The sequence below is a fragment of the Sander lucioperca genome, chromosome 19, assembly GCF_008315115.2.
Source record: "Sander lucioperca isolate FBNREF2018 chromosome 19, SLUC_FBN_1.2, whole genome shotgun sequence".
In the NCBI taxonomy this organism is placed as follows: domain Eukaryota; kingdom Metazoa; phylum Chordata; class Actinopteri; order Perciformes; family Percidae; genus Sander; species Sander lucioperca.
Genome location: NC_050191.1, coordinates 14,238,791 through 14,264,641, shown reverse-complemented (window position 1 = coordinate 14,264,641; position 25,851 = coordinate 14,238,791). Strand labels below are relative to the sequence as shown.

At 41.9% G+C, this 25,851-nt stretch overlaps 2 protein-coding genes across 14 annotated transcripts; both read right to left on the bottom strand.

The window, feature by feature from the left end:
* Positions 1-228: 228 nt before the first annotated feature.
* LOC116056177 lies at positions 229-8,576 on the bottom strand. Of its 9 annotated transcripts, none has more exons than XM_031308334.2 (9): positions 8,170-8,576; positions 7,355-7,669; positions 6,930-7,217; positions 6,790-6,843; positions 6,574-6,663; positions 6,442-6,470; positions 3,496-3,552; positions 2,898-2,966; positions 229-955 (listed from the first exon to the last, which is right to left on the bottom strand). In XM_031308334.2, the coding sequence occupies exons 1-9, from the start codon at positions 8,228-8,230 to the stop codon at positions 830-832; spliced, it is 1,089 nt and encodes a 362-aa protein (XP_031164194.2). In that variant the 5' UTR covers positions 8,231-8,576; the 3' UTR covers positions 229-829. The 9 variants fall into 9 exon arrangements, with proteins under 9 accessions (XP_031164194.2, XP_031164192.2, XP_031164196.2 ...); XM_031308332.2 differs by having other exon boundaries at positions 6,574-6,667; positions 6,791-6,843; XM_031308336.2 differs by having other exon boundaries at positions 6,790-6,840.
* LOC116056173 lies at positions 5,525-25,851 on the bottom strand. 5 transcript variants are annotated; one of them, XM_031308322.2, is made up of 9 exons: positions 25,484-25,851; positions 24,919-25,248; positions 24,527-24,781; positions 13,384-13,476; positions 13,256-13,284; positions 12,919-12,975; positions 12,611-12,679; positions 10,864-11,034; positions 5,525-5,540 (listed from the first exon to the last, which is right to left on the bottom strand). In XM_031308322.2, the coding sequence occupies exons 1-8, from the start codon at positions 25,542-25,544 to the stop codon at positions 10,900-10,902; spliced, it is 1,029 nt and encodes a 342-aa protein (XP_031164182.2). In that variant the 5' UTR covers positions 25,545-25,851; the 3' UTR covers positions 5,525-5,540; positions 10,864-10,899. The 5 variants fall into 5 exon arrangements, with proteins under 5 accessions (XP_031164182.2, XP_031164181.2, XP_031164183.2 ...); XM_031308321.2 differs by lacking the exon at positions 5,525-5,540 and having other exon boundaries at positions 10,296-11,034; XM_031308323.2 differs by lacking the exon at positions 5,525-5,540 and having other exon boundaries at positions 10,296-11,034; positions 24,919-25,245.

Sequence of the window (25,851 nt, the reverse complement as noted above, 5' to 3'; positions counted from 1 at the left end):
CTAACGACGCTATCTAATTGGTGGATTTTGATAGACGAAGGCGTCAACAAGTGATATATCTGCAACAAATGGGATTTTCAGCCCCTTGTTGCAACTGTTGATTTTGCACATTTTGTACATTTTCAGGTGCTGCTTGACAAGGTTAGTTCCCCCCAAAAAAATATCGAATAGAGTAGAATACAACTGATTTATTCTTAGACTAAACGTCTATCCACACATCTCACAAAATACAGACAAAATATCAGTTTTCATAAAAGCTCCAAATGTGGTTGTAAATAATGATGACTACTTGATATTACAGGCTGAAATGATGTTCATTATATTGCATATGCAACTACAGGTTAAACATGCTTAAAAAAACTTACAAATAAATGAAAATAACTATTAATCCTTGAACTACAACCCAACTGTATATACATTACAGCACAATAATGTGCCTGAAAGCAAGTTTATTGAGCAAAATGTCTAATTTTTGTATAGCAATCAGCCATATGAATATTGGACTAAAACATTGTGGAAGTAACTTAACGTACAGCGCCCCCTTATGGCCTTCTGGATAAAATGCTTTTTACAGCAATACAGAAAGGAAAAGTAACTTATGTTAAAGACACTTATGTTAAAATGCAGTTGTGCACCTGTATAAAAAAAAAAAAAAGTACAATAAATTATTGAGTTATATAGCATGAGGCTTAAAATACTCTCCAAGATTTGGATTGCGGATCATTTTCCCAACAAGAATTCATACAGTGCAATAGAGCAAAGTGAAATGAGTGAATGCTTTAACTAATGAACAATCCAGGTAAAATGAATGTAATCATCTTAAATGTAACTATACTGTGCTATTGTTTGGTGTGTTGACGGTGGCGTAGAGGTCGCTGGGATTAGCCGAGGATCCAGCAGAAGAGGAGGGCGCTTTCACAGTGCTGTAGGTCACTGCATCATCACCGCCCCGAACCTATAGGACACAAAACAGACAAATAACAACACAAAAATTACAAACCAGGACATGACAAGGCATAGTTCACCACAGCGAAGCAACATGATGAAAGACACAACACAATGCTTAATAATGAAATCCATTAAACAATCGAACAAAAAATAACCACGTGCTATGCACGGCAAGTCAGTGCAACACAGCATGAACACAACACACTGCAAAGCAACATCCAATGCAACACAGCAAACATATGGAATTTAACCCTTGTGTTGTCTTTACTTGTCAAAGTTGACATTTTTGTTGCTTTTTTCCACGTTTGTGACGCTTTTATTTCCACGTTTTTTTTCCCAATATCACCAGTATACAGTATACATCACTAACACCAACTTATTACCACTAGTTTTACACTTATTTTTGAAATTCATGGTCAATAAAATACATTTTGAGTTTAAAAAAAACTGAAATTATGAATAATTTTGACAAATAGTTCAGATCAGAGGATGTCGAGTGGATAATCACTGGTATATGTCAAAGTTTAGTCAGGGTACTGTTTTTAAACCATTTCAATTTTTTCTCCAATGCTATAAAATTGAATAAAACGCCCCAAATTCCATGAAAGTAATCATTCATTTTACCTGCAAATAACGTTGTATGGAACCATCCATGTTATTTTGGGGCAATTTGGTTGAAAGAAACCCAAATTTCTGATGTAGAAAGTTTGAAAACGGGTCAAATTTAACCCGAGGACAACAGGAGGGTTAAGGGCAAAATAGAGATTATTTTCATACATTAAAACATTTTTTCTATTTTCACTACTCAACTTCAACTTGATTTGTGTCCCGAAGGGCGATTGGGTGTGCAGCAGGTATAAACACATGAAAGACACATAAATACATACGAGATTTACACACAGTCACAGGTGGGGTGGGGTGGGGGGGAATAGAGTAAGCCTGAACAACAGTAAAAACTGGAACACAACCGTTACAGTATGAGAGCAAATAAATACAAGTACTGAGCAAGGTGCATGGGTAGCAGCGTCAAAGTAGCCGACACAGGTTAGGAAAAGTGCATATCAGCCTTACGCCGCCTGCACACTGGCACTCGAGATCAGCTCCGTAATATGCAATTTTAATAATGTGTAATATGCACCCAGTGGACGTCGTACTACACTGTTTAAAACGTCGGAAGCGAGTAGAAAAAAAATGGCGGAGAGACTAGAACGACTCATTCTGTCAATGTCCAAATGTCCAATTCTCTATGACCTCTCATCTGAGGGCTATAGAGATATAAACAGAAAGGCTGCTGCATGGAGAAAAGTTGTCCAGGATGTTAATATGTCAGGTCGGTTAAATGCAGTATAATGTCAATAGTTTGGTGTCTGTTGCTAACCAACTTAGCCATAGCAGGTGTCCTATGCATTGTTTCTGCACGGAAGAACTTTTCTCTAAATGAATCGATTACATGACAACATATCGTTATGAAATCATTATTTATTTTATTAAAAGTTAAGATTTCATATTTGTTTATCAGTACCATAGCAACGCTAACTTCCGCTTGGATTGTTGGATAGGAACCGTCCATTGCCTGTCGTACAAGTTCAACTTTTTTAACTCATCCGGATGACCAACGGACACGATTTTTTTCGCATCGCACTCGTTCGCATCGGTTTGAACCCATTCGCATGCGTTCTGCGAATCTCCATAGGAAATGAATGACTTCCGGTCGTTTCACAGCCGTATCTACTATGCCAATATGAAGGCGGCGTTACAAAGTTAACACAATATAATCAACAACAACCATCGTCAACAACATCAGCATCCATTACATTACATCACCACGTCTCTGACGTCCTCAACACATAGTCAACAGACTAGAATATATAACCAACAAAGAAAGAAAGAAAGAATGAAAGAAATAAAGTAGCCATCGAGTTTAAGTATGACAGCAACAGACAGCAGACCTGGGCTCTGCTGTTGGTCTTCTTGGTGAAGCTGATGGAGGCGTAGGAAACACCACCTTCAGGATCAGCCTGCACAGAGGAGACAACATAATGGCTGCTCAGTAACGCGGATTAATGTTGACGCACTGTCAGACAGATTCAAGTTTATTTATTAGGACAATGCACATTAATCAACATTTCTGTAAATGTGCCAGTGTTAGCCAGTCAGCTAACTTTCAACCAGAATGCATGAATCCTATCAACTTCCTCTGTTTAATTATTTTCTATTCTATTCCCATCTAGGCTTTATCTTTTCATTCCTTTGCCTGGAAGGTTATGTTGTGTCTCTTTCAGGATGTCTTCAAGAGTTATGAAATGACGCAAGTATAAAATTCTCAGAGGGCCTTCCATTTACTTCACATTCAAATACGACACACAACTTTCTGTTAAACTGTTTTTCTTTCAGTTCTGCTGCAGTGGAGTTGCATTAACATCCTTCCCTTTTCTTAAGAAGGAAATTAGGCTCAACAGTGTGTTTCTCTTACAGTCATATTTTAAAGGCCACATACAAACACCAGTGGGTGTACCTTTGTACTGGGGGTGTAGTGTGTGAGCTCACCGTGTCCTGACTGGTTTCTGGAGCAGACGGAGTCGCTGGAGGGTTTAGGCTCAGTCCCTGGACAAACACAGTCTAGTTACATCCTTCTTTTTTTTTTCAAAGCATCTTACAAGTTAATGCAGATATCACCAGGGCACAATAAATACAACAGTGTTGCAATGAAATACATCTGTGTAGGGTTCTTTTAATCCAGGTGCTATATGTGATGTGATGAAGCCAAAACTGCTTTACAACTTCAGCTCCATGGATACAGTTCAATGCAACACCCAGTCACAAGTACTGCCTCTATGAGGCTTAAAATGTTCTGTTTTTATTAATACTGTCATTGAACTCTATTGTTATTTTTTTAGGCTGTTGTTTATGTAAGATTAAGGAAATCTGGGACAAAAATGAGGCTTGGGCTCCTCACAGTTAATTATTTTGAGTTAAAGGTGCACTATGAGTTCCTGCATGGTTTCAGCGTGATTTCATTTTTGTCTCAAATCGTAGGCATCTCTCCTTGATCCGCTAGCTGCCTGCCCCCTGAACACACTGTGAAAAGCCCAGTCTCGGGAGACAACACAGGGGTCGTAAACGTCAAACAAACACTAGAGGGACAGGATAGGCACCAATATACAACAAACCACTCCAGCCAATCACCGACAAGATGGTTGGGGGAGGGGTGGGGGTGAGGGCCCTGACACACCAATCAGACGGGCCGACCGTCGGCAGAAAAGCAAGTCGGACTGATCAGTCTGGTCCCCGAGGTCCAAAAAATGCCTCAGAACACACTGAGGCGACGCTGACTTGAGCGTATGCTCTGCGCGTGTGCGAAACGTAATACGTCTCCATACCAGCAGGCGGCGCTGCTCTGTATTGTTTCCATTAACCGTCTGATTATTTCCCAGAAAATGAAAACCGGCAGCTGATTGGACGAACGCGTCACGTGGTTCTTTTTTTTCCGGAAATTCACAGCCAGACTGTCATGGCGGCTTGTTCAGAATACGATCTCATATTGGACTAAAATAGTTCACCGAAACGTGTTTCTGAAAACATTTTAAGAGAGAAATAGGCCGTGCAGTTGCTGAATCTGTCTTCATTTCAGATTGACAAAGGTCAGTTTAAAAGATTTTCGTCAGATTTTGAGAGGCTCATCCGCTCCCCATTTCCGGGTGAGTCCCGACTGCCCTGTCTCCCGACTGAACATGTCGGGTCGGCCCAAATGAAGGCCGACGGCTCCTCGGACGGCCGACGGCACGGGACACACCGAACAGACTCGAGTCACTGACCTCGCCAGACGGTCCGACGGCCGATTATCGGGCTGGTGTGTCTTCTCTCTTAGTGACAGTTAGTCAGTTAGTCATGACAGTTACGGAAACATGGGGGGAGGGCCGAGCTTGCTCTGTTTTGTTTGGAATTTACTTTGAACGTCAACAGAAGTGACCACGCAGGAACTCATAGTGCACCTTTAAGCCCCCAAAACCAACTGGTATTAATGCAACATGGCTGCAGGTTTGCTGTGTGTCATTTAGCATCTGAATTTTGTTTTTTATTTCAGTTGGTATTATTATTCTTTGTTGGGTCCTAATCCAGGGGCACTGAGAATTCTGAAGGCCTGGGGTAGTTGCAGGTGTTGCCCTATTAGAATTCATCCTCGGAAGTGTTGTTGAATTGAACTAGGGCTGGGTATCGTATACCAATACCCATACCGATACCGCGACTTCGATACCGGTTCCTGAACAATACTTTTTTCAATACCAATTTTATTATATCCATTTTAACAAAAAGAAATTACAATATTACACGTTACGGCACAAATCTTTTACTACTATGTGAGCCCCGTCTCTGTGCATAATGTAATGTTTTTCCTGCGTGTCTCTATGACGTGTAACGTAAGACAGCCGATCACCAGCATGATTAGATGTTGGTAGAAGCATGCTTCATGGCTTACAGATGCTGATGAGATTAGCTCCTTAGGGATTAAAATTGGGTTTTTAATAGTCTTGCATTGCCAGACCTTCCTCCACAGCGCTGAGGAGGAGGGTCTGGCTAGTCCACATAGCATTCTGGGATGGCAGAAAAATGTGCTCTGGTTTATTGGCATTTCTTTAAACCAATCACAATCGTCTTGGTGGCACTTAGCGCTGGACAGAGCAGCGGTGCCTCTACAAAATAGGCTCGGGAAGGAACTTGGTTTTGGGGGAACGTGTACGTTCAAAGGTTGTTTGAACTCTGATTGGACAGATAGTCTAGCTAGCTGTCTGGATTTACCCTGCAGAGATCTGAGGAGCAGTTAACCATAGTCCTCAGAAATCCACCTGAGTTTAGAATTCCAACACAAAAAAAACGGAAGGTGACGGGCCGAATGAGGGACATTGTGCGGAATTTCTGGCGGCACCTGAACAATCCTGGAAATGAAATGTCGTTGATATAGACTAGGTATTTAATGACGAGGCATTTTTCGATACTTGATACTTAGGAGGCAATTGGGTCAGTGCCTAAAAAGTATTAAATTCAGTACCCAGCCCTATATTGGACTGCATTATATTTCATCATTCACATTTATTTGTGTTTATGTTTGGTGTTTTAAGCCCCCAACGTCCTCTTCCAGGCAGCGCTGCATGGAAGGCACTAGGGTTAGGCAAGGGTTACGGTTAAGGTTAGGGTAAGGTTAGGTTTAGGTGGCTTCCTTGAAGTCGACGGTCGCAGTGCTGCCTTGAAGTCGACGGTGGGGGCTTAAAACTCCATTGAGCGTTTATGTTCTATCTTGGTTTCCCTCACAATGAATTATCTGATCTTTGCTGCAGCCACCACTTTGTTTCAAGACAATATAATCAGTACTGTTTGTTCTTATCTTATTCTCTCTCAGCTGTAGAATCACAGTTATAGTTCTGAAAAGCAACTACCACAAACACTGGTTTGCTCCGTAAAGTCAGAAACGTTTCATTATACAGTTTTAAAACTCACCACGTTTTCTTCCTCGTGTGATTTGTTCCCTGAAAAGACAAATAGAGAGGGTAGTTTAGCTTTCACAATAATAAAAATCCATGTTCATCAAAACATTTAGTTGATAAAAGTTTCTTCTGTGAATGTTCCCACCTTTATTTCTCCGCCTTTGGATGAGTGCCACGACAGTTATAAAGAGTGCTGCTAAACCCACAGGCACAATGATGTACAACCACCACCAATCTAGAAATACAATGAAAAGATTGTTCTTCTGTTCAACATCCTGTAGCCAAAAGAGAATTGCATACGCTTTCTCTCAATCAAACAACAGACATACAAGAAGATGGTTGAGTGATATAAGAAATATACCTAGTGGCTTTGTGGTGGAATTGTTGCTTCTAGGTGCTGTTTTGTTCACCCCTACTTTAGAATAAAAAAAACATAAAATTAACAAATGCAGTTTGTAATTTCCACGTCAGTTTGAAGTGATTTTAAACAGCTCATCTCACCTGTTTTCTCACCTGGAGACTGAAGGCTGAAAGTGATCACTTTTCTAGTGTGACCATCTGTCACGTTGCACTTAAATATCTTATAATAATCCTCTGACGTGTAAATATAATGAGAAGTCATGAAGGTCACACTGGTCCAGCAGTTAAACTGTGATGTCTTCAAGTCTTTGTTATCTTCACCCACATCTCTACCCTGAAACAGCCACTTCACAGTGTGTCCACACCCTCCATATGTCGATGACACAGAGCAGTTTAACATCACGTTCTTATTGTTCTTCTGTTCAGTCACTGGTGAAGATGGAGATATTGAGAGAGAAAGTCAACAAGAGTCAAATTAACTTCATCACTGTAATCATAATTATTATAATGTTTCAGAATATTGTTCTAACAAAACAGTTTGAAAACATTATGATGTAAATACTCACTGGTAACAACAGACAGATCAACAGTGTCAGATCTGTTAGGCTGTATGCAGTGGTAACGACCAACATCCTCCTCTGTGACATTCTTTATAACCAGAGAACAGTTCTCTGCAACAGTCAGTCTGTCTGATTCAGCTTTGGAGTTTTTAACAATCTGCCCTTGTTTAACCACATCTGCTGCTGCTCTCCCAGGTAAACGATTGAAGCTCCAGCTAATACTGTGACATTTACGCTGATCATTTCTCACATTTTCACAAGGTAAAGTGACTTCATCTCCAGCTCTGACAGTGAAGGAGAGGGGAAGTTGTTCAGTTACCGCTGTAAAAGAAATGAGAGTAAAATCAACAAACCACTGCTGGTGACTTGGGCATGAGAGAACAGGCGTCTGTTGTAGTCTAAGTTTGTCTAAGTTTAAGAGGAATTAAGTGGCTGCTTCCTGGCCACAGACTGGGATGTTTTCAACCAGGACAATATATTGACAATATATATATATATATATATACTGTGACATTTACGGTGATCATTTATCCCATTTTCACAAGGCAAAGTGTCCAACTCTTACAGTGAAGGAGAGGGAAAGTTGTTCAGTTACCGCTGTAAACGAAATGAGAGATGAGCATCAACCAAATAAACTAAAATAGGAACAAGTCTGATGTGATTATAGTTAGTGTGACACAGCATGAGTCTGCAAATGCCCCTTCTACTTGGTTTTCATGAGACGACTGAACTCCCCCATGAACAAACAGCATGAACCATCAAATACTAGTATTATTTATGTTAATAAAGTTTGCAAATTGTTAGTATTTATGTATTCTTACCTGTACACTGAAGCACCAGTATCAGATTTAGAAACATTTTAATCCATCTGAATTCAACCATTGTGTTTCTCTCTCTTCTGTTCTGTCCTTTTCACACTTCTGTCTCTGTGCTGGTGCTTCTTAACAGAATGCAATACAGCATTTATAGAGCTACTTCCTGTGAGTCATGTATATCACTTCTTCTTTTGGGTAAATCAGCTTTGACTTTCCTCCTGTCAACCTGTCAACACACTGACACGAGCTGGGACACATTTGTGGCCCGGTGTAGTTGGAATGTTGGAAACTGCAAATGACATTTGGTTTAGACACTTCTCATTCATTCAGGTGTTTAATACGACTTCAACAGTCATTAGAGATGAAATCATTTTTGAGAAATTACATCATTTATTTAGTCCAAATGAGGGATTTCACATTGTTAAGATGATGTTTTGGGCTTTTACTGTAATTGATAGGATAGCTGAAGATAGGAAAGGGGTGAGAGAGAGGGGGGGCACGAAACGCAGAAAAGGCCTGCGGGTCGGACATGAACCCGGGATACTGAGGTAAGGACTGAGGGGCGCCCACTCCCCCAGGGTGAGCTGCTAGGGCAACAGGACAACATGACAACATGACATCTGAACAAAGACATACATGTCAAAATGATTGCATATGAAAAACATTGTACATGCTAAGACAGACAGACAGACAGACAGACAGACAGACAGACGGACGGACAGACGGACGGACGGGCAGGCAGACAGGCAGGTAGGTAGTTAGGTAGTTAGATAGGTAAAAAGATAGATGGATAGACAGATAGATAGATAGATAGATAGATAGATAGATAGATAGATAGATAGATGGATAGATAATTTATTGTCCTTTACCAAAGAAATTTGTCGGAGATAAATCGGAGATACATACCGGTAAACACATTGTAAACCACAACATGACTTCATGAAATACATCAGATGCATCTACACATACCTGTACACACAGCTCCTACACACATACCAGTTATCCATGTATTTTTGTGAGTGCCACTATGGCAGAAGGAACAAACTCCTAACATAGCGTGCCTGTTTCCAGGCCAGGGGCCGGTCTCTATGGCTGGATGGAAGCAGTGAAGAATGGTTGGAGAGGGTTTGGGTCTGGGGTTATGTGCTATGATGTGAGATCTGCGTGTGATGGCTTTTCTGTTGAGGTCTGAGAGGTTAGGGGTGGGGAGGCCAATCATTTTGGAGACGTTGTCTGTGATGTGTTTGTTCTTGTAGGAGAAAGTTATCACGGTGAAGAAACAGTAGAGGGGGATTGGTAATAAGAGACTAAAACAGATTAATCATGAATTTACAACTCAGTAAAAACTCAAAACACTGACATTTTTTTATTTATTTATGTAATCTCTCTAAAAACCTGACAAGCAAATTCATACAGCAGCACAAAACAATAATAAACAATGATACAATAAAAGCTCAATAATATGCCACAATAGGGACGTCGAGGATTTTGACTACTGAGCCAGAAACCCTGAGAGCTTCCTGGTTACAAAAGCAAACATACATCAATCAATAAAGTTAAAAGGAACACACCCACATATTGGGACTTTGTCTTATTCACTGTATCCCCCAGAGTTAGATAAGTCCATACATACCCTTCTCATCTCCGTGTGTGTCGTAACTCTGTCTGGCGCACCCACCGCTAGCCTAGCTTAGCACAGATCCTGGAGGTAACCGGCTCCATCTAGCCTACTGCTCCCAATAAGTGACAAAATAACGCCAACATGTTCCTATTTACATGTTGTGATTTGTATAGTCACAGCGTGTACAAATAACAAGGTCACATGAGACACAGCCATCTTCTAACCGTATACAAAGTGGGAACTATATTCTCAGAAGGCGAAGCACTGCTACTTCTGCTACTTGGGCGGAGTGATTTGCTCGCAGCACCTGAGAAGCCCCGTGGTGAGGAGCAGAGAGTAACAACGGGGCTTTTCAGGTGTTGCGCTAGACAGAGTTACGACACGCACGGAGATGAGAAGGGTATGTATGGACTTATCTAACTCTGGGGGATACGGTGAATAAGCTAAAGTCCCAATAAGTCGGCGTGTTCCTTTAATAAAGTGGCTGACAGCAAGTTTACAAAGAAAAATATATTATATATTATATTTTAATGTTCTCATTCATTTAAAAAAACAGTCATGTGAATGTCAGGTTCTTACATCTACGTTTCACATTGTGCTACTAGTTAATCTACTATACCCCCTAAAAGGCATTTTACAGCAATAAACATTGAAATGATCATAAAACAAAAAGAAAACGTGATCATATGCTCATGTAAGACCTGAAATGCAAAACTACCACTGTATTATTCCAGTGGGTTGGTTTTTATATTGATACCAATACATTTTCAAACATCATGTAAAACAACCTAACCCAGTCCTTCATCATATAGAATCATGTTCATCTTGTCAACAACCAGATGAAGTTTAGCTACAAGGTTTTGTCTTTTCCTTCATGCATCAATAACACTGCTATTAATCTGGTAAAAGGGTTATGTACAAAAATATGAATAAATATTAAATGATCACAAGGATTTCTACTGCAGAAACAATGTTGCTGAATGGCTTCATACAGTAACACAGTATGAGTGAATTCTAGTAAAAGGCACCAACGGAATAAAAACAGACTTGGTCTTTTTATTAACTATCAATGTAAATACCTGTAATGCTATGAGCTGTAACTACACCGTGCTGTCTTATTGGTGTGGTTTGTTGATGGTGGCGTAGAGGTTGCTGACATCAGCAGAGGCTGCAGCAGCAGCAGAAGGAGGAGCTTTCACGGTGCTGTAGGTCACTGCCTCATCATCAGCATCAGCATCTTTACCCCGAGCCTGGGAAAAGAGAGGGAAACAGCACAACACATGAATGACACAGCAGGACATGACGCGGCTGTGTTTTGTTGCTTGCTTGTTGCGTGGCTACTTGTACTGAATGTGGAAACTGCTGATGTCTTGCTGCTTCCTGTTCCTCTGCATGCCTTCTTAAGAATACTTATGTTGTTGCTGTTGTTGTCTTTATGGTGTCTTGTTGTCTTGTTGTCTGTAAATGTTAACCCATACTAATATGTCTTGCTGTTTCCTGCTGCTCTAGTCTCAAAACTTCTAGCCTAAGGACCAGTTGAAAACTAGCCAGCTGGCTAACACTGTCACATTTACAGAAATGTTGATTATTAGTATGTATTCCCATATATACACAACAATATGAAATATGCAACGAATTACAACAAACACAACACACTGAATGAAAAAAATAATCTTAAAGACTTTGGTAATCCCCTAACCTTGCATTGCCAGACCTTCCTCCACAGCGCTGTAGAGGAGGGTCTGGCTAGTCCACACAGCATTCCAGGATGGGAGTAAAACGTGCTTGATGGTGTTTTAAGCCCCCAACGTCTCCTTCCAGGCAGTGCTGCTACCGTTGACTTCGAGGCACCTAACCCTAACCCTAACCCTTACCATAACCATAACCATAACCATAACCATAACCATAAACATAACCTAATCGACTTCAAGGCAGCACTGTGACCGTTGGCTTCAAGGCACCTAACCCTAACCTTAACCCTAACCTAACCCTAACCATTGCCTAATCCTAGAGAGGTTGGGGGCTTAAAACACCGATAAACGTAAAACATGCTCTGGTTTATTGGCATTTCTTTAAACCAATCACAATCGTCTTAGGCGGTGCTAAGCACCGGACAGAGCTTTACACATGTTTTGTTGGAACATGTGTACGTTTAAAGGTTGTTTTAGTCGTGCAACAGAAAACTCAGATTGGACAGATAGTCTAGCTAGCTGTCTGGATTTACCCTGCAGAGATCTGAGGAGCAGTTAACCATAGTCCTCAGAAATCCACCGGAGGTTAGAATTACAACACAAAGAAAGCTGAAGGTAACTGACGTCTGGCCGAAAGAGAGGGACACTGGCGGAATGTCCAGCAATTCAGGAAGTGGAACGTCGTGGATATAGACTAGCAATCCCCTGACTTTTCCTTTAGCGCAACCAAGAGGTTGACATTTTTGGTTTTAAGTGAAATGTCGCAATAATTACTGGATGTGTTGCCTTTCAACTTAGGTCCCCCTCAGGATGATTGGTAACATTGTTCCTTTAGCAACATTCTGGTAAAAGTGTTAATTTCAATACTTGTAAAACTTTTTAACATCAGCCTCAGCTGTACTTTGTGATTAATGCCTATTACCAAATGTTAGCATGCTAAGATTCTGATCTAAGATAGTGGCCATGTCAAAGATTACAGTTGCTTAGCATCAGCATGTTAGCAACATGGATGTGGTTAGCATGCTGCATGATGCAATCAGCTCCAAACTGCACTGTGCAGCTTCACAGAGCCGCTCACATGGCTGTAGACTCTTCATTCAGTAACATCATCACTATAACCAATCAGACAGCTGACCTGAGCTTTACTGCTGGTCTTCTTGGTGTGGCTGACGGAGGCGTAGAAAACACCACCTTCAGGATCAGCCTGCACAGAGAAGAAAACATAATGGCTGCTCAGTAACATGTTGGGTGTTGTAGTTTAGCTGCAGAATTTGACTTCTCTTTTTCTCTGTGGTAGAAGGAAGTTGGACATTTAGAGCTTTTTAACTGTATTGGGGAACAATTATAGGCATGTAACAGTGGGTATAACTCTGTACTGTGTGTGTGTGTGTGTGTGTGTGTGTGTGTGTGTGTGTGTGTGTGTGTGTGTGTGTGTGATCTCACCATGTCCTGACTGGTTTCTGGAGCAGACTGAGTCTCTGCAGGGTTCAAACTCAGTCCCTGGACAAACACAGACTAGTTAAGGTTTTCCATACACATCTATTATACTTATTATAGTATATACTGTGTGCTATGCTGTAAATGAACATCTACTTCTTCTGATTTTTCCCCAAATGTCCCTCTCAAGCTAAATTCTAAATTTGATATTGGATTGCAAGGTCATTTTGGAGACCTTTGCTGCTGCAACTGGTTTATGTCAATACAACACAGCAAACTGAAGATCTACCACAGTAAAAGTCATAACTATATAAAAATATGATTATTAAGGTTTAAAACTCACAATGTTTTCATTCGTCTGCGTGTTGTTCCCTGAAAACACAAAAGAGAGTCGACTTTAGCTTCCACGGTCAAATTCCAGGTTTATTAAAACCCTTTTGTTAAAAAAGTTGAATCTGTGATTGTTCTCACTTTTAGTTTTCTTCCGTCTGATGACTACCACGATGATGATTGCTGCTAAGAGTGCTGTTACTCCCACAGCCACAATGATGTTCACCCACCAACCTGGAAGGAGAATAAAAACATTTTGGTTACAGCTTTATGTTGGGTTAAAAATAACAACTACAATATTACTACATGTGCTTTTTGTAAACGTTTTGAAACAAACTTTGTAAGTAAATCTGTCTCTGTTGGTACAAACCTGCATCTCTTAGTTAACACACCTCACATCATGTCTACATCAACTGGATCTTACTTTGAATGTTGTTCATGATTGTATCTTTAAACAATTTAACCATCTAATGAACCCGTTGCTACATTGTCTTGATTGTGGTTTGGGAAAATTCACCAACCTCTAATGAAACCCTTCAAAATAAATGTTTGCTTTCATCTGTCATTTTTTCTAAACCACATTACGAGGGATTAAAAAATACCAACAGAAAGGCAAGGTTTGAGACTTGTGTAGATAATTCATACTTCAGGCTTCATAAGGATCGAGAGAGAGAGAGAGAGAGAGAGAGAGAGAGAGAGAGAGAGAGAGAGAGAGAGAGAGCGACAAGTGCAAAATTCCATGTAGAATTTTGTAGAAACCTTCTACACCTACCAAGCCACATCCCAAATCACGCCTGCCGAGCAGAACTAGGCCAATATCCCCTCCAAATTACAATTGAAAAAAGATCCATCAAATTCTACAACCACCTGAAAACAAGCACCCCCATAGTTTCCACTACAAAGCACTACAATACCAAGAGAGAAACAGAGAGAAAAGTCCCCTCAGTCAACTAGCCCTGTCCCTCAGCTCCCTCACCTCACAGCCCCCAGAACCTCAGGACACCCCCCTCAGTTCTCTCACCTCACAACCCCCAGAGCCTCAGGACACCCCCCAAACCATCCGGCCCAACCAAATCATCTGCAGACAAAAACAGAAATACATGACCTATTGAAAAGACACTACTAAACGTCAAAGCAAAATGGATTGTTACCCAGCCCTAAACCGAGAGTACATAGTAGCTGAATACTTGAGCACCATACGTGACCACAGACTCAGAAAGACTCTGAGCAGGTACAGGCTGAGTGGACACAGTCTGGCTGTGGAAACCGGCCGCCACAGACAGACCTGGCTGCCTCCAGAAGACAGGCTGTGTCAGCTCTGTCCACAGAGAGAGGTGGAGACAGAGCAACACTTCCTCCTTCGATGTAGCACATATACTGACATCAGAAATCAGTTCCTTACCAAAATTAAATGTAAACTCCCAAATTTTGATACACTCTCTGACCAGACAAAAATGCAACATCTACTTGGAGAAAATAGTGTGATACTAGTGATGTTACTGTATATTGATATACTGTTGTTGCTTTCCTGTTTTTATTTTTATTTTTTAAATTTATATATTTTAGTTTACTCAATGAATTGTATGTATGTATTTCTTCTCACATTATTATCCTTGATGCTTTGACAATATTGTTATTTCTGACATTCATGCCAGTAAAGCAATTTGACTTGAATTGAAGTGAATTGAGAGAGAGAGAGTGAGAAAGAGAGAGAGAGAGAGACAGAGAGAGAGAGAGAGAGAGAGAGAGAGAGAGAGAGAGAGAGAGAGAGAGAGAGAGAGAGAGAGAGAGAGAGAGAGAGAGAGAGAGAATGATGTTAAGTAACTACCTTTTGTTGGTGTGTTATCTGTTCCCACTGTTGTGTTTCCTTTTGATTTTGTTATTAAACAACAAAACACAACAAATGGTGTTAAAATACTTCATATTTACTATCTGAAGAGATTAAACAAGAAAGAATAATCATCTTAAAAGTTAAAATACATCAAATAAAACCAACTGTACCTGTTTTCTTATGAGAGGACTGGGGGCCGACATTACACAGCAGAGTGTTTCCATTCTTCTTATCTGTCACGTTACACTTCAGTAACTTCTGATGAAGATGAGGAGGAAATGACACACTGGCTGAACAGGTATGAGGTGTTATCTTCACGTCATTCTCATCACCCTCATACAGCCACTTCACTGAGTGGTCACACCCAGAATATGTCAACACAGAGCAGAACAAGGTGACTGTATCATCAGTGTTCTTCAGTTCAGTCACTGGTGAAGATGGAGATATTGTGAGAGAAAGACACCAAGAATTAAATTAACTTCATCACTGTAATCATAATTATTATAATGTTTCAGTATATTGTTTTAACAAAACAGTTTGAAAACATGATGTAAAAACTCACTGTTGACAACAGACAGATGAACCCCAGCATCTGGACCTTGTTGTTGTCCTGATTTGTTGAACTGTCTGCAGGTGTAACGACCAACATCCTCCTCTGTGACATTCTTTATAACCAGAGAACATTTCTCTCTAAGACTCAGTCTGTCTGATTTAGCTTTGGGAATCACATCTTTAATCTGTCCAAGATTAACCAGATCTACTGCTGCTTCCCCATTACGACTAGAAAGCCAAGTAGTTTGGTCACAGTTGTCCTGAATTATCACATTTTCACAAGGCAGAGTGACTTCATCTCCAGCTCTGACAGTGAAGGAGAGGGGGTTTAGTCCAGCTACTGCTGTTGAAGATTAGGAGAAAAATAACTAAGATAAGAATTTGGTATTTATGTTTATAGTTAGGTTATGTGACAGGATGATTATTACAAAAAACAACAAAGATCAGCACAGTAATCCACTCGATACACCATTTTCAAAACAAACAGCAAACTTGTCCATCTCACTTAAATCAATGCAAGTTATTCAAATACTATCATTAACATTTCTTTTAGTCATGTATGTGTTTTGGGTCCTTACCTGTAAACTGGAGCATCAGAATCACAAATAAAGTTATTTGAATCCGTCTGAATTCAGCCATCGTTCCTCTCCGTCTCTCTCTCTTGTTCTCTCGCCCTCGACTGTCAACGTTTCTGACTTCTTTAGGAGAGATACAGCCTTTACTTCCCATTTTGCATAAGTGCCACTTCCTTATTGTGACTGAATCTTTTTTTGTCTCATTCTGTCAGTTGTTGAATTCACGTAGAGAGATCAACTTTTCCTCTTCTTGAATTTCATGTAGATATCTAAACAGCCAAAAAGCCAGATGTGGTTAGAAAAAATCGAAAGGGCATAAGTACTCGTTCATTCAACTTTTGACCTATAATCCATGTTGAACTTGCAAAAACTACAATCAAATCTGAGATTTCTCAACGACAATCAGGCGAAAGAGACAAATTTAGCCGTCTAGCTCCATAGGGTCCCATTCATTTTGCACTGGACCGTGATCACCCCCAGTGGAACTCTGGTGGAACTGCAACCAAAGTAGGTACAATGGGGCTAAATAGGGAGTGGAACGGCTTTCCGTAGACGGGCTTTGTCCTTACCTAGCTACTGTCAGTGCACGCCCTCATACTGCGCTTCTGACTGGCTAGTAGTCTTTACCTAGCTACTGAGCATGTGTGACTCCCAACAAAGATGGAACAGAAGTGAGATGTCTCACTCTGTAGCTAAAACAGAGAGCTCAACACACAGGGTGAAAAGAGGAGCTGCAGCAATGTGCAGTACAACAACAATATGGTGTTTTTAGAAAATTAAACCATGTAAACCTATTCTGATATAACCTCTAAATACAATTATGAACCTGAAAATGAGCATAATATGAGCACTTTAAACAAATTGTATATCCAAATACAATACACATTTACTAAAGGCTCAGTCTGCCACTTTAAATCAGTGCTGGTTCCATGGTATCGCAATTTTGGATAGCCATCATGGAAATATTAATTGGTCGTGTAACAAGGGCTACATAATGTAAAAAGCTCCAAAGTAGGGCTGTCAAAATAACGCGTTAATTTCGATTAATTAATCTGTGAAAAAATAACGCGTTAAAAAAAATTAACGCAGATTAATCCATTCCATATTGACGTTTGACCCGGAGCCGTTCTAGCCACCATTGGACTGTAAAATGAAGGAGGGACGCGAGAATGTGCTGCCTGGATCATTAACTGGAACATTTACTTGTAAAAATCTTCTTCCTGCCAACCCTGGCTACCGAAATCTGGTGCCACTGATATGTCTGCTCTTCTCTCTGATGCTCTGAAGACGATACAGGAAACACAAACACCGCTGCATGTGACGCTAGTTAACACTATACTCGACAGCAGCTAGCGTTAGCCTACCGCTAGCTAGTTAACACTATACTCGACAGCAGCTAACGTTAGCCTACCGCTAGCTAGTTAACACTATACTCGACAGCAGCTAACGTTAGCCTACCGCTAGCTAGTTAACACTATACTCGACAGCAGCTAACGTTAGCCTACCGCTAGCTAGTAGCTGGATTAAACACGGTTACAATGCTGACAGCTAACGCTAAACGGTGTAAAGTGTGACTGTGTTTTAATGTAGAGGACTGTGAATCAACAGCGGGATGTAACAATCTGCAGCTGCCGAGCTGCCGTAGGAAAAACAATACAGACGGTGCGTTCAATGAAACTGGTAAACTACAGCTTCGTGGTGCATTTGAAGTTATTGTAAATGTCCTTGGTGTTTGTTTTTGTCATTCAACAGCAATTTACTAGTGAAATAAGTTATTGTTATTGTTATACATTATTATTAAATCATTTAATTTTGACCATATGGCCTTAACAATAAACAAGCCGTTCTTTAATGTCACCAACTGTTGTTTAGTACCCTTTGTTTTCTTTTCTTTTTTTACTTTCTTAAAAAGTATCGGTTCAGGCACCGTTAATTATGTATGCGATTAATTTCGATTAATTAATCACAGAGTCTGTAATTAATTAGATTAATTTTTTAATCGATTGACAGCCCTACTCCAAAGTTAAGCCAAAAAATGACAAAGTGGGTAAAAAAACTTGCATAGAACATGTCCATCTTCATAATTAATATAATTAATTTGTAAAAAAATCAACCATTTGCATGATCAAGAAGCTATAAAATGCCTGAAATTCTATGGTTTATGAGCTTCAAGACAGCAGACATCTTTGTTGTCATAGTAAAGTGGTCTTTATAGAGGTAAACAGTGGTGGAAGAAGTATTCACATTCTTTACTTAAGTACAGGTACTAATACCACACTGTAAAAATACTCTGTTACAAGTAGAAGTCTGGCATTGAAAATGTTGCTGAAGTAAAAGTATTTAAGTATCATCAGGGAAATGTACTTAAAGTATTAAAAATAAAAGTACTCGATGCAAAACTAGTAACTAAAGCTGTCAGATGAACGTAGTGGAGTAAAAAGTACAACATTTCTCTCTGAAATGTAGAAAGAAAGAAAATGTAGAAGAAAAGTAGAAAGTGGTATGAAAAGTACAAGTACCTCAACATTTGGACTTGAGTACAGTACTTGAGTAAATGTACTTAGTTGCATTCCACCACTGGTGTTAAGTTTGTAAAAATATAAATAATTATTTGTGTTAATGATGTACAGCCAACATTCTTTTTTTCATATATATATATATATGTGTGTGTGTGTGTGTGTTCCCTCAGGGAAATATTGAATTATCTGATTCAACTGTTTGTCTATTTTTAAAAATAAATAAATTATCAAACAAATGTAACTTAGGTTTTTCCTTTTTTTATGTTTGATGTCATTAACTGTATTATAGTGGTGTTTCTTTGGCTGCTCAATGCTCCACTTTGTTCACCAGCTAGTCTCTAACTGTGTCTGTCTGCTGTTTGCTGCTGAGCAGGGAGTGTACGATGGCTTTTTAAAGCCTTTTGTGTTAGAAAATGAGGCTCTGAGAGCTGAGTGAGAAACAGAACAGTAAAGGTTTTGGCCGGACAGCAAAACAATGAGCTGAAACTCACTATGAAGCTCTGTAAAGCTGAAGGGAGCAGCAGATTCAGCTGATAATTCTTTGTAGGTTCATCACAATGAGCAACCCCTTTTCATCGCCACATTGTCATTGTCATATATTGTTACCGTAGGGATATTGATTGTAGCCACTTTAAAAGGCAAATAATGTTAAAAACAAAAACCGAGAAATCCATCTGCTACTTCAGAACCATGGACAACGGCATTGATAGATCAACATATAGTCTAGATGCTCTAAAGACATTTAGGAGCTCTTACTGCTTCTGGCCATGGTCGTGCTTGTTAATCTCAGATGAAAAATGAGCCCACAGTGAGTCATAATGTGACAGGAGCAAAAACTGCTCAGAAATGGCTTGGTTTTCACAGGGTTGACAGAAAGGGTTTTAACGCAAGCACTGGCTGCTTTTACTTGTGTTTAACTGAATGGAATTTGGGGCCTCTGTATAATTATAGTGAGAGATTGAACTGTTTTGCCAAATTGAGCAGGTGTGAGCATGTAGAGTTTGAAAAGAAAACGCCCAATAACTGTCCCTTGAAGATGTCCATATCATTTGTTCATCTTTTTATGTTAAACCAACACAAAGTATACTCTATATTGAAATTTTTTTTGATTTGAACCAAATTGGGAATGTTCTGGAAATGTCAACCAGAAACTATCTGGAGTGCAGCAGGACCCCAGAAATAAACAATGACAGGTTCTATCTTTGCTGGACAGTAACAGTAAGGACAGAGTTATATTCTGTATCCTGAATAATTCACTTAGACAGAATTAAAGAAATAATAGTGAAGAAAATGACCTGTAAACTACAAAAGTCATATAACCATTCCTATGACTCTGAAGCTGTACAGTTCCCCTTTAATTTCTAATACATATATACACAGAGATTTAAAAAATTGAGCAAAGCTTTACCTTTAAAAGCAATGGGTCAAATCCTAACATCAAGACATAATTATTCAACTGAAATACAAGTTACACTTCGGTTTTTAGATATGACTCAAAATGATGTTACAGTTTTCATCTTTTTCTGGTGAGTTGATGTTGAAGTTGTTGATCAGTGGAGTCTGATAGAAACAGAAGGTTCTCCAACGTTTTCATAGGTCACTGTACCTTCATCTTCATCATGATGCTCCTGTGAAAAACAACACAACACACTGGAGATTCTGAGATCAAATGGAACAAATACATCTCCTTTGTTGCTGCAGCCACTTAGACTCTAAACAATCCAGTCAGCACTGTTTATTCTTATTGTAAATAGTGAAATATAGCATAAACACAAGTGTTTGATTATTCAGTTTTAAAACTCACAGCATTGCCATCCATCTGGGTTCTGTTTCCTGAAAAGACAAAAAAAGAGCAGACTTTAGTTTCCACGCTGTAAATCTACATTCATCAATAGTTCTTGTTCATTAGACATTCATTACTTCTTCTAAAGATGACATCTGTGAATGTTCTCACCTTTAGTTCTGATCCATATGTTGACCACCACAACAGTTATTACGAGTGCTGCTAAACCCACAGACACCATGATGACCCTCCACCAGTCTGAAGAATATAATAGAATATATTTGGGCTGCAGCTTTCTGTTCTATTCAAAGTCCTGTAGCTCAAAGAGAACAAATGTGGATATCAACGTGAATATCTCCATTTGCAGCCATACTTTAGGCTTCATAAGGAGAGAGAGAGAGAGAGAGAGAGAGAGAGAGAGAGAGAGAGAGAGAGAGAGAGAGAGATAGAATGATGTTAAGTCACTATCTAGTTTTGTTGGAGTCTCCTCCTTTGCAGACGATGTATTGTCTTTCCCTGCTCTTGTGTTTCCTTATAAATTTAGTTGAATATGATATGTAATAACACAAAACACAACACATGTTGATGAAGTACCTCAAATTTACCCTCTAAAGAGACTAAATGTGAAAGAATAATGTTATCTTAAACATTACAATCCATCCATCCATCCATCTTCGTCCGCTTATCTGGTCTCGGGTCGCGGGGGTAGCAGCTCCAGCAGGGGACCCCAAACTTCCCTTTCCCGAGCCACATTAACCAGCTCCGACTGGGGGATCCCAAGGCGTTCCCAGGCCAGGTTAGAGATATAATCCCTCCACCTAGTCCTGGGTCTTCCCCGAGGCCTCCTCCCAGCTGGACGTGCCTGGAACACCTCCCTAGGGAGGCGCCCAGGGGGCATCCTTACCAGATGCCCGAACCACCTCAACTGGCTCCTTTCGACGCGAAGGAGCAGCGGCTCTACTCCGAGCTCCTCACGGATGACTGAGCTTCTCACCCTATCTCTAAGGGAGACACCAGCCACCCTCCTGAGGAAACCCATTTCGGCCGCTTGTACCCTGGATCTCGTTCTTTCGGTCATGACCCAACCTTCATGACCATAGGTGAGGGTAGGAACGAAAACTGACCGGTAGATCGAGAGCTTTGCCTTCTGGCTCAGCTCTCTTTTCGTCACAACGGTGCGATAAATTGAATGTAATACCGCACCCGCTGCGCCGATTCTCCGACCAATCTCCCGCTCCATTGTTCCCTCACTCGCGAACAAGACTCCAAGGTACTTGAACTCCTTCACTTGGGGTAAGGACACATTCCCTACCTGGAGAAGGCACTCCATCGGTTTCCTGCTGAGAACCATGGCCTCCGATTTAGAGGTGCTGATCCTCATCCCAGCCGCTTCACACTCGGCTGCGAACCGATCCAGTGAGTGCTGAAGGTCACAGGCCGATGATGCCATCAGGACCACATCATCTGCAAAAAGCAGCGATGAGATCCCCAGCCCACCGAACTGCAACCCCTCTCCACCCCGACTACGCCTCGATATCCTGTCCATAAATACTACAAACAGGATTGGTGAGAAAGCGCAGCCCTGGCGGAGGCCAACTCTCACCTGAAACGAGTCCGACTTACTGCCGAGAACCCGGACACAGCTCTCGCTTTGGTTGTACAGAGATTGGATGGCCCTGAGAAGGGACCCCCTCACCCCATACTCCCGCAGCACCTCCCACAGTATCTCCCGGGGGACCCGGTCATAGGCCTTCTCCAGATCCACAAAGCACATGTAGACCGGTTGGGCATACTCCCAGGCTCCCTCCAGGATCCTTGCGAGAGTAAAGATCTGGTCCGTTGTTCCACGACCAGGACGGAATCCGCATTGTTCCTCTTCAACCTGAGGTTCGACTATCGACCGAACCCTCCTTTCCAGCACCTTGGAGAAGACTTTACCAGGGAGGCTGAGAAGTGTGATACCCCTATAATTGGCACACACCCTTTTTGAAAAGGGGAACCACCACCCCGGTCTGCCACTCCTTAGGCACCGTCCCAGACTTCCACGCAATGTTGAAGAGGCGTGTCAACCAAGACAACCCCTCCACACCCAGAGCTTTAAGCATTTCTGGACGGATCTCATCAATCCCTGGGGCTTTGCCACTGTGGAGTTGTTTAACGACCTCAGCAACTTCCACCAGGGAAATTGACGACAATCCCCCATCATCCTCCAGCTCTGCCTCTACCATAGAGGGCGTATTAGTCGGATTTAGGAGTTCCTCAAAGTGCTCCTTCCACCGCCCTATTACCTCCTCAGTTGAGGTCAACAGCGTCCCATCCTTACTGTACACAGCTTGGATGGTTCCCCGCTTCCCCCTCCTGAGGTGGCGAACGGTTTTCCAGAAGCACCTTGGTGCCGACCGAAAGTCCTTCTCCATGTCTTCTCCGAACTTCTCCCACACCCGCTGCTTTGCCTCTTTCACGGCAGAGGCTGCAGCCCTTCGGGCCCTTCGGTACCTTGCCACTGCCTCCGGAGTCCTCTGGGATAACATATCCCGGAAAGACTCCTTCTTCAGTCGGACGGCTTCCCTGACCACCGGTGTCCACCACGGTGTTCGTGGGTTACCGCCCCTTGAGGCACCTAAGACCCTAAGACCACAGCTCCTCGCCGCAGCTTCAGCAATGGAAACTTTGAACATTGTCCACTCGGGTTCAATGCCCCCAGCCTCCACAAGGATGCACGAAAAGCTCCACCGGAGGTGTGAGTTGAAAGTCTGTCGGACGTTCCCAATTTACCCGCACTACCCGTTTGGGCTTACCAGGTCTGTCCAGAGTCTTCCCCCACCCTCTGACCCAACTCACCACCAGATGGTGATCGGTTGACAGCTCTGCCCGTCTCTTCACCCGAGTGTCCAAAACATACAGCCTCAGATCAGATGAAACGATTATAAAATCGATCATTGACCTTTGGCCTAGGGTGCTCTGGTACCAAGTACACTTATGAGCATCCCTATGTTCGAACATGGTGTTCGTTATAGACAATCCATGACTAGCACAGAAGTCCAACAACAAACAACCACTCTGGTTTAGATCAGGGAGGCCGTTCCTCCCAATCACGCCTCTCCATGTGTCTCCATCATTGCCCACGTGCGCGTTGAAGTCCCCCAGCAGAACTATGGAGTCCCCCACTGGAGCCCCATATAGGACTCCACTCAAGGTCTCCAAGAAGGCTGAATACTCCGAACTCTTGTTTGGTGCATATGCACAAACAACAGTCAGAGTTTTCCCCCCCACAACCCGCAGGCGTAGGGAGGCGACCCTCTCGTCCACCGGGGTAAACTCCAACGTAGCGGCGCTCAGCCGGGGGCTTGTGAGTATCCCCACACCCGCCCGGTGCCTCACACCCTGGGCAACTCCGGAGAAGAAAAGAGTCCAACCCCTATCCAGGAGTATGGTTCCAGAACCGAGACTGTGCGTAGAGGTAAGCCCCACCAGATCTAACCGGTAGCGCTCCACCTCCCGCACCAGTTCCGGCTCCTTCCCCCACAGAGAGGTGACATTCCACGTCCCCAGAGCCAGCGTCTGCTGCCCGGGTCTGGTCCGTCGAGGCCCCTGACCTTCACTGCCACCCATGTGGCAGCGCACCCGACCCCAGCGGTTCCTCCCACAGGTGGTGGGCCCATGGGATGGAGAGATGGATGCCACGTAGCTTTTTCGGGCTGTGCCCGGCCGGGCTCCGTGGCAAACCCGGCCACCAGACGCTCGCTGACGAGCCCTCCATCTGGGCCTGGCTCCAGATGGGGGCCCCGGGCTTCCTCCGGGCAGGGTCACTCCATCTCTTCCTCGGTCACTCACAGGGTTTTTGAACCATTCTTTGTCTGGCCCCTCACCTGAGACCACTTTGCCTTGGGAGACCCTACCAGGAGCACAAAGCTCCAGACAACACAGCCCTCAGGTTCATAGGGACACACAAACCTCTCCACCACGATAAGGTGATGGTTCCAGGAGAGGAACATTACAATCCATCAAATAAAACCAACTGTACCTGTTTCCTCATGTGAGGACCGGAGGCTTACATCAAACTGCAGCGTGTTTCCATTCTTATCATCTGTCACGTTACACTTCAGTAACTTCTGATTAAGATGAGGAGGAAATGACACACTGGCTGAACAGGTATGCAGTGTTATCTCCACGTCAGTCTCATTACCCTCATACAGCCACTTCACTGAGTGGTCACACCCAGAATATGTCAACACAGAGCAGTTCAAAGTGACCGTATCAGTTTTCTTCTGTTCTTCCACTGGTGAAGATGGAGATATTGTGAGAGAAAGACACCAAGAGTTAAATTAACTTCATCACTGTAATCATAATTATTGTCATGTTTCAGTATATTGTTCTAACAAGACAGTTAGTAAACATTATGATGTAAATACTCACTGTTGACAACAGACAGATGAACCACAGCATCTGGACCTTGTTGTTGTCCTGATTTGTTGAACTGTCTGCAGGTGTAACGACCAACATCCTCCTCTGTGACCTTCTTTATAACCAGAGAACATTTCTCTGTAACACTCAGTCTGTCTGATTTAACTTTGGGAATCCCATCTTGAATCTGTCCAAGATTAACCAGCTCTACTGCTGCTTCCCCTTTACGACTAGAAAGCCAAGTAGTGCTACTACAGTCCGGAAGTATCACATTTTCACAAGGCAGAGTGACTTCATCTCCAGCTCTGACAGTGAAGGATAGGAGGTTTTGTCCAGCTACTGCTGTTGAAGATTAGAAGAAAAATAACTGAGATAAGAATTTGGCCTTTATGTTTATAGTTAGGTTATGTTTGAGGATGATTATTACAAAAAACAACAAAGATCAGCACAGTAATCCACTCGACACACAATGTTCAAAACGAACAGAAAACTTGGCCGTCTCACTTAAATCAATGTAAGTTTTTCAAATACTATCATTAACATTTCTTTTAATTATGTATGTGTTTTGGGTCCTTACCTGTAAACTGGAGCAGCAGAATCACAAATAAAGTTATTTGAATCCGTCTGAATTCAGCCATCGTGCCTCTCCGTCTCTCTCTCTTGTTCTCTCGCCCTCGACTGTCAACGTTTCTGACTTCTTTAGGAGAGATACAGCGTTCACTTCCTGTTCTGAGTAAAGTGTGACTTCCTTATAGTGACTGAATCTTCTTTTTATCTTCCTTTCAGCTGCTGAATTCACAGATCAACTTTTCATCTTTTTAATTTCTTGACGACATCTAAACAGCCAAAAAGCCAGATGTGGTTCAGTGTGGAGATAAAGTACTTGAGCCACTGATGAGTTTTCAGACGAGTTCTCAGCCCCACAGATGATGTGGAGAGAATCTG

Coding starts and splice junctions, on each gene's coding strand:
- LOC116056177 (XM_031308332.2), bottom strand. CDS start 8,230: ATGGTTGAATTCAGATGGATTAAAATGTTTCTAAATCTGATACTGGTG. Junction 6,668..6,790: donor ATTCCACCACAAAGCCACTA/GGTATATTTCTT, acceptor TTCATTGTATTT/CTAGATTGGTGGTGGTTGTA. Junction 6,471..6,573: donor CCAAAGGCGGAGAAATAAAG/GTGGGAACATTC, acceptor TTGTCTTTTCAG/GGAACAAATCACACGAGGAA.
- LOC116056173 (XM_031308322.2), bottom strand. CDS start 25,544: ATGGCTGAATTCAGACGGATTCAAATAACTTTATTTGTGATTCTGCTG. Junction 13,477..24,526: donor GTCCTCACATGAGGAAACAG/GTACAGTTGGTT, acceptor TTCTCCTTCCAG/GTTGGTGGGTGAACATCATT. Junction 12,976..13,255: donor CGCAGACGAATGAAAACATT/GTGAGTTTTAAA, acceptor GTGTTTGTCCAG/GGACTGAGTTTGAACCCTGC.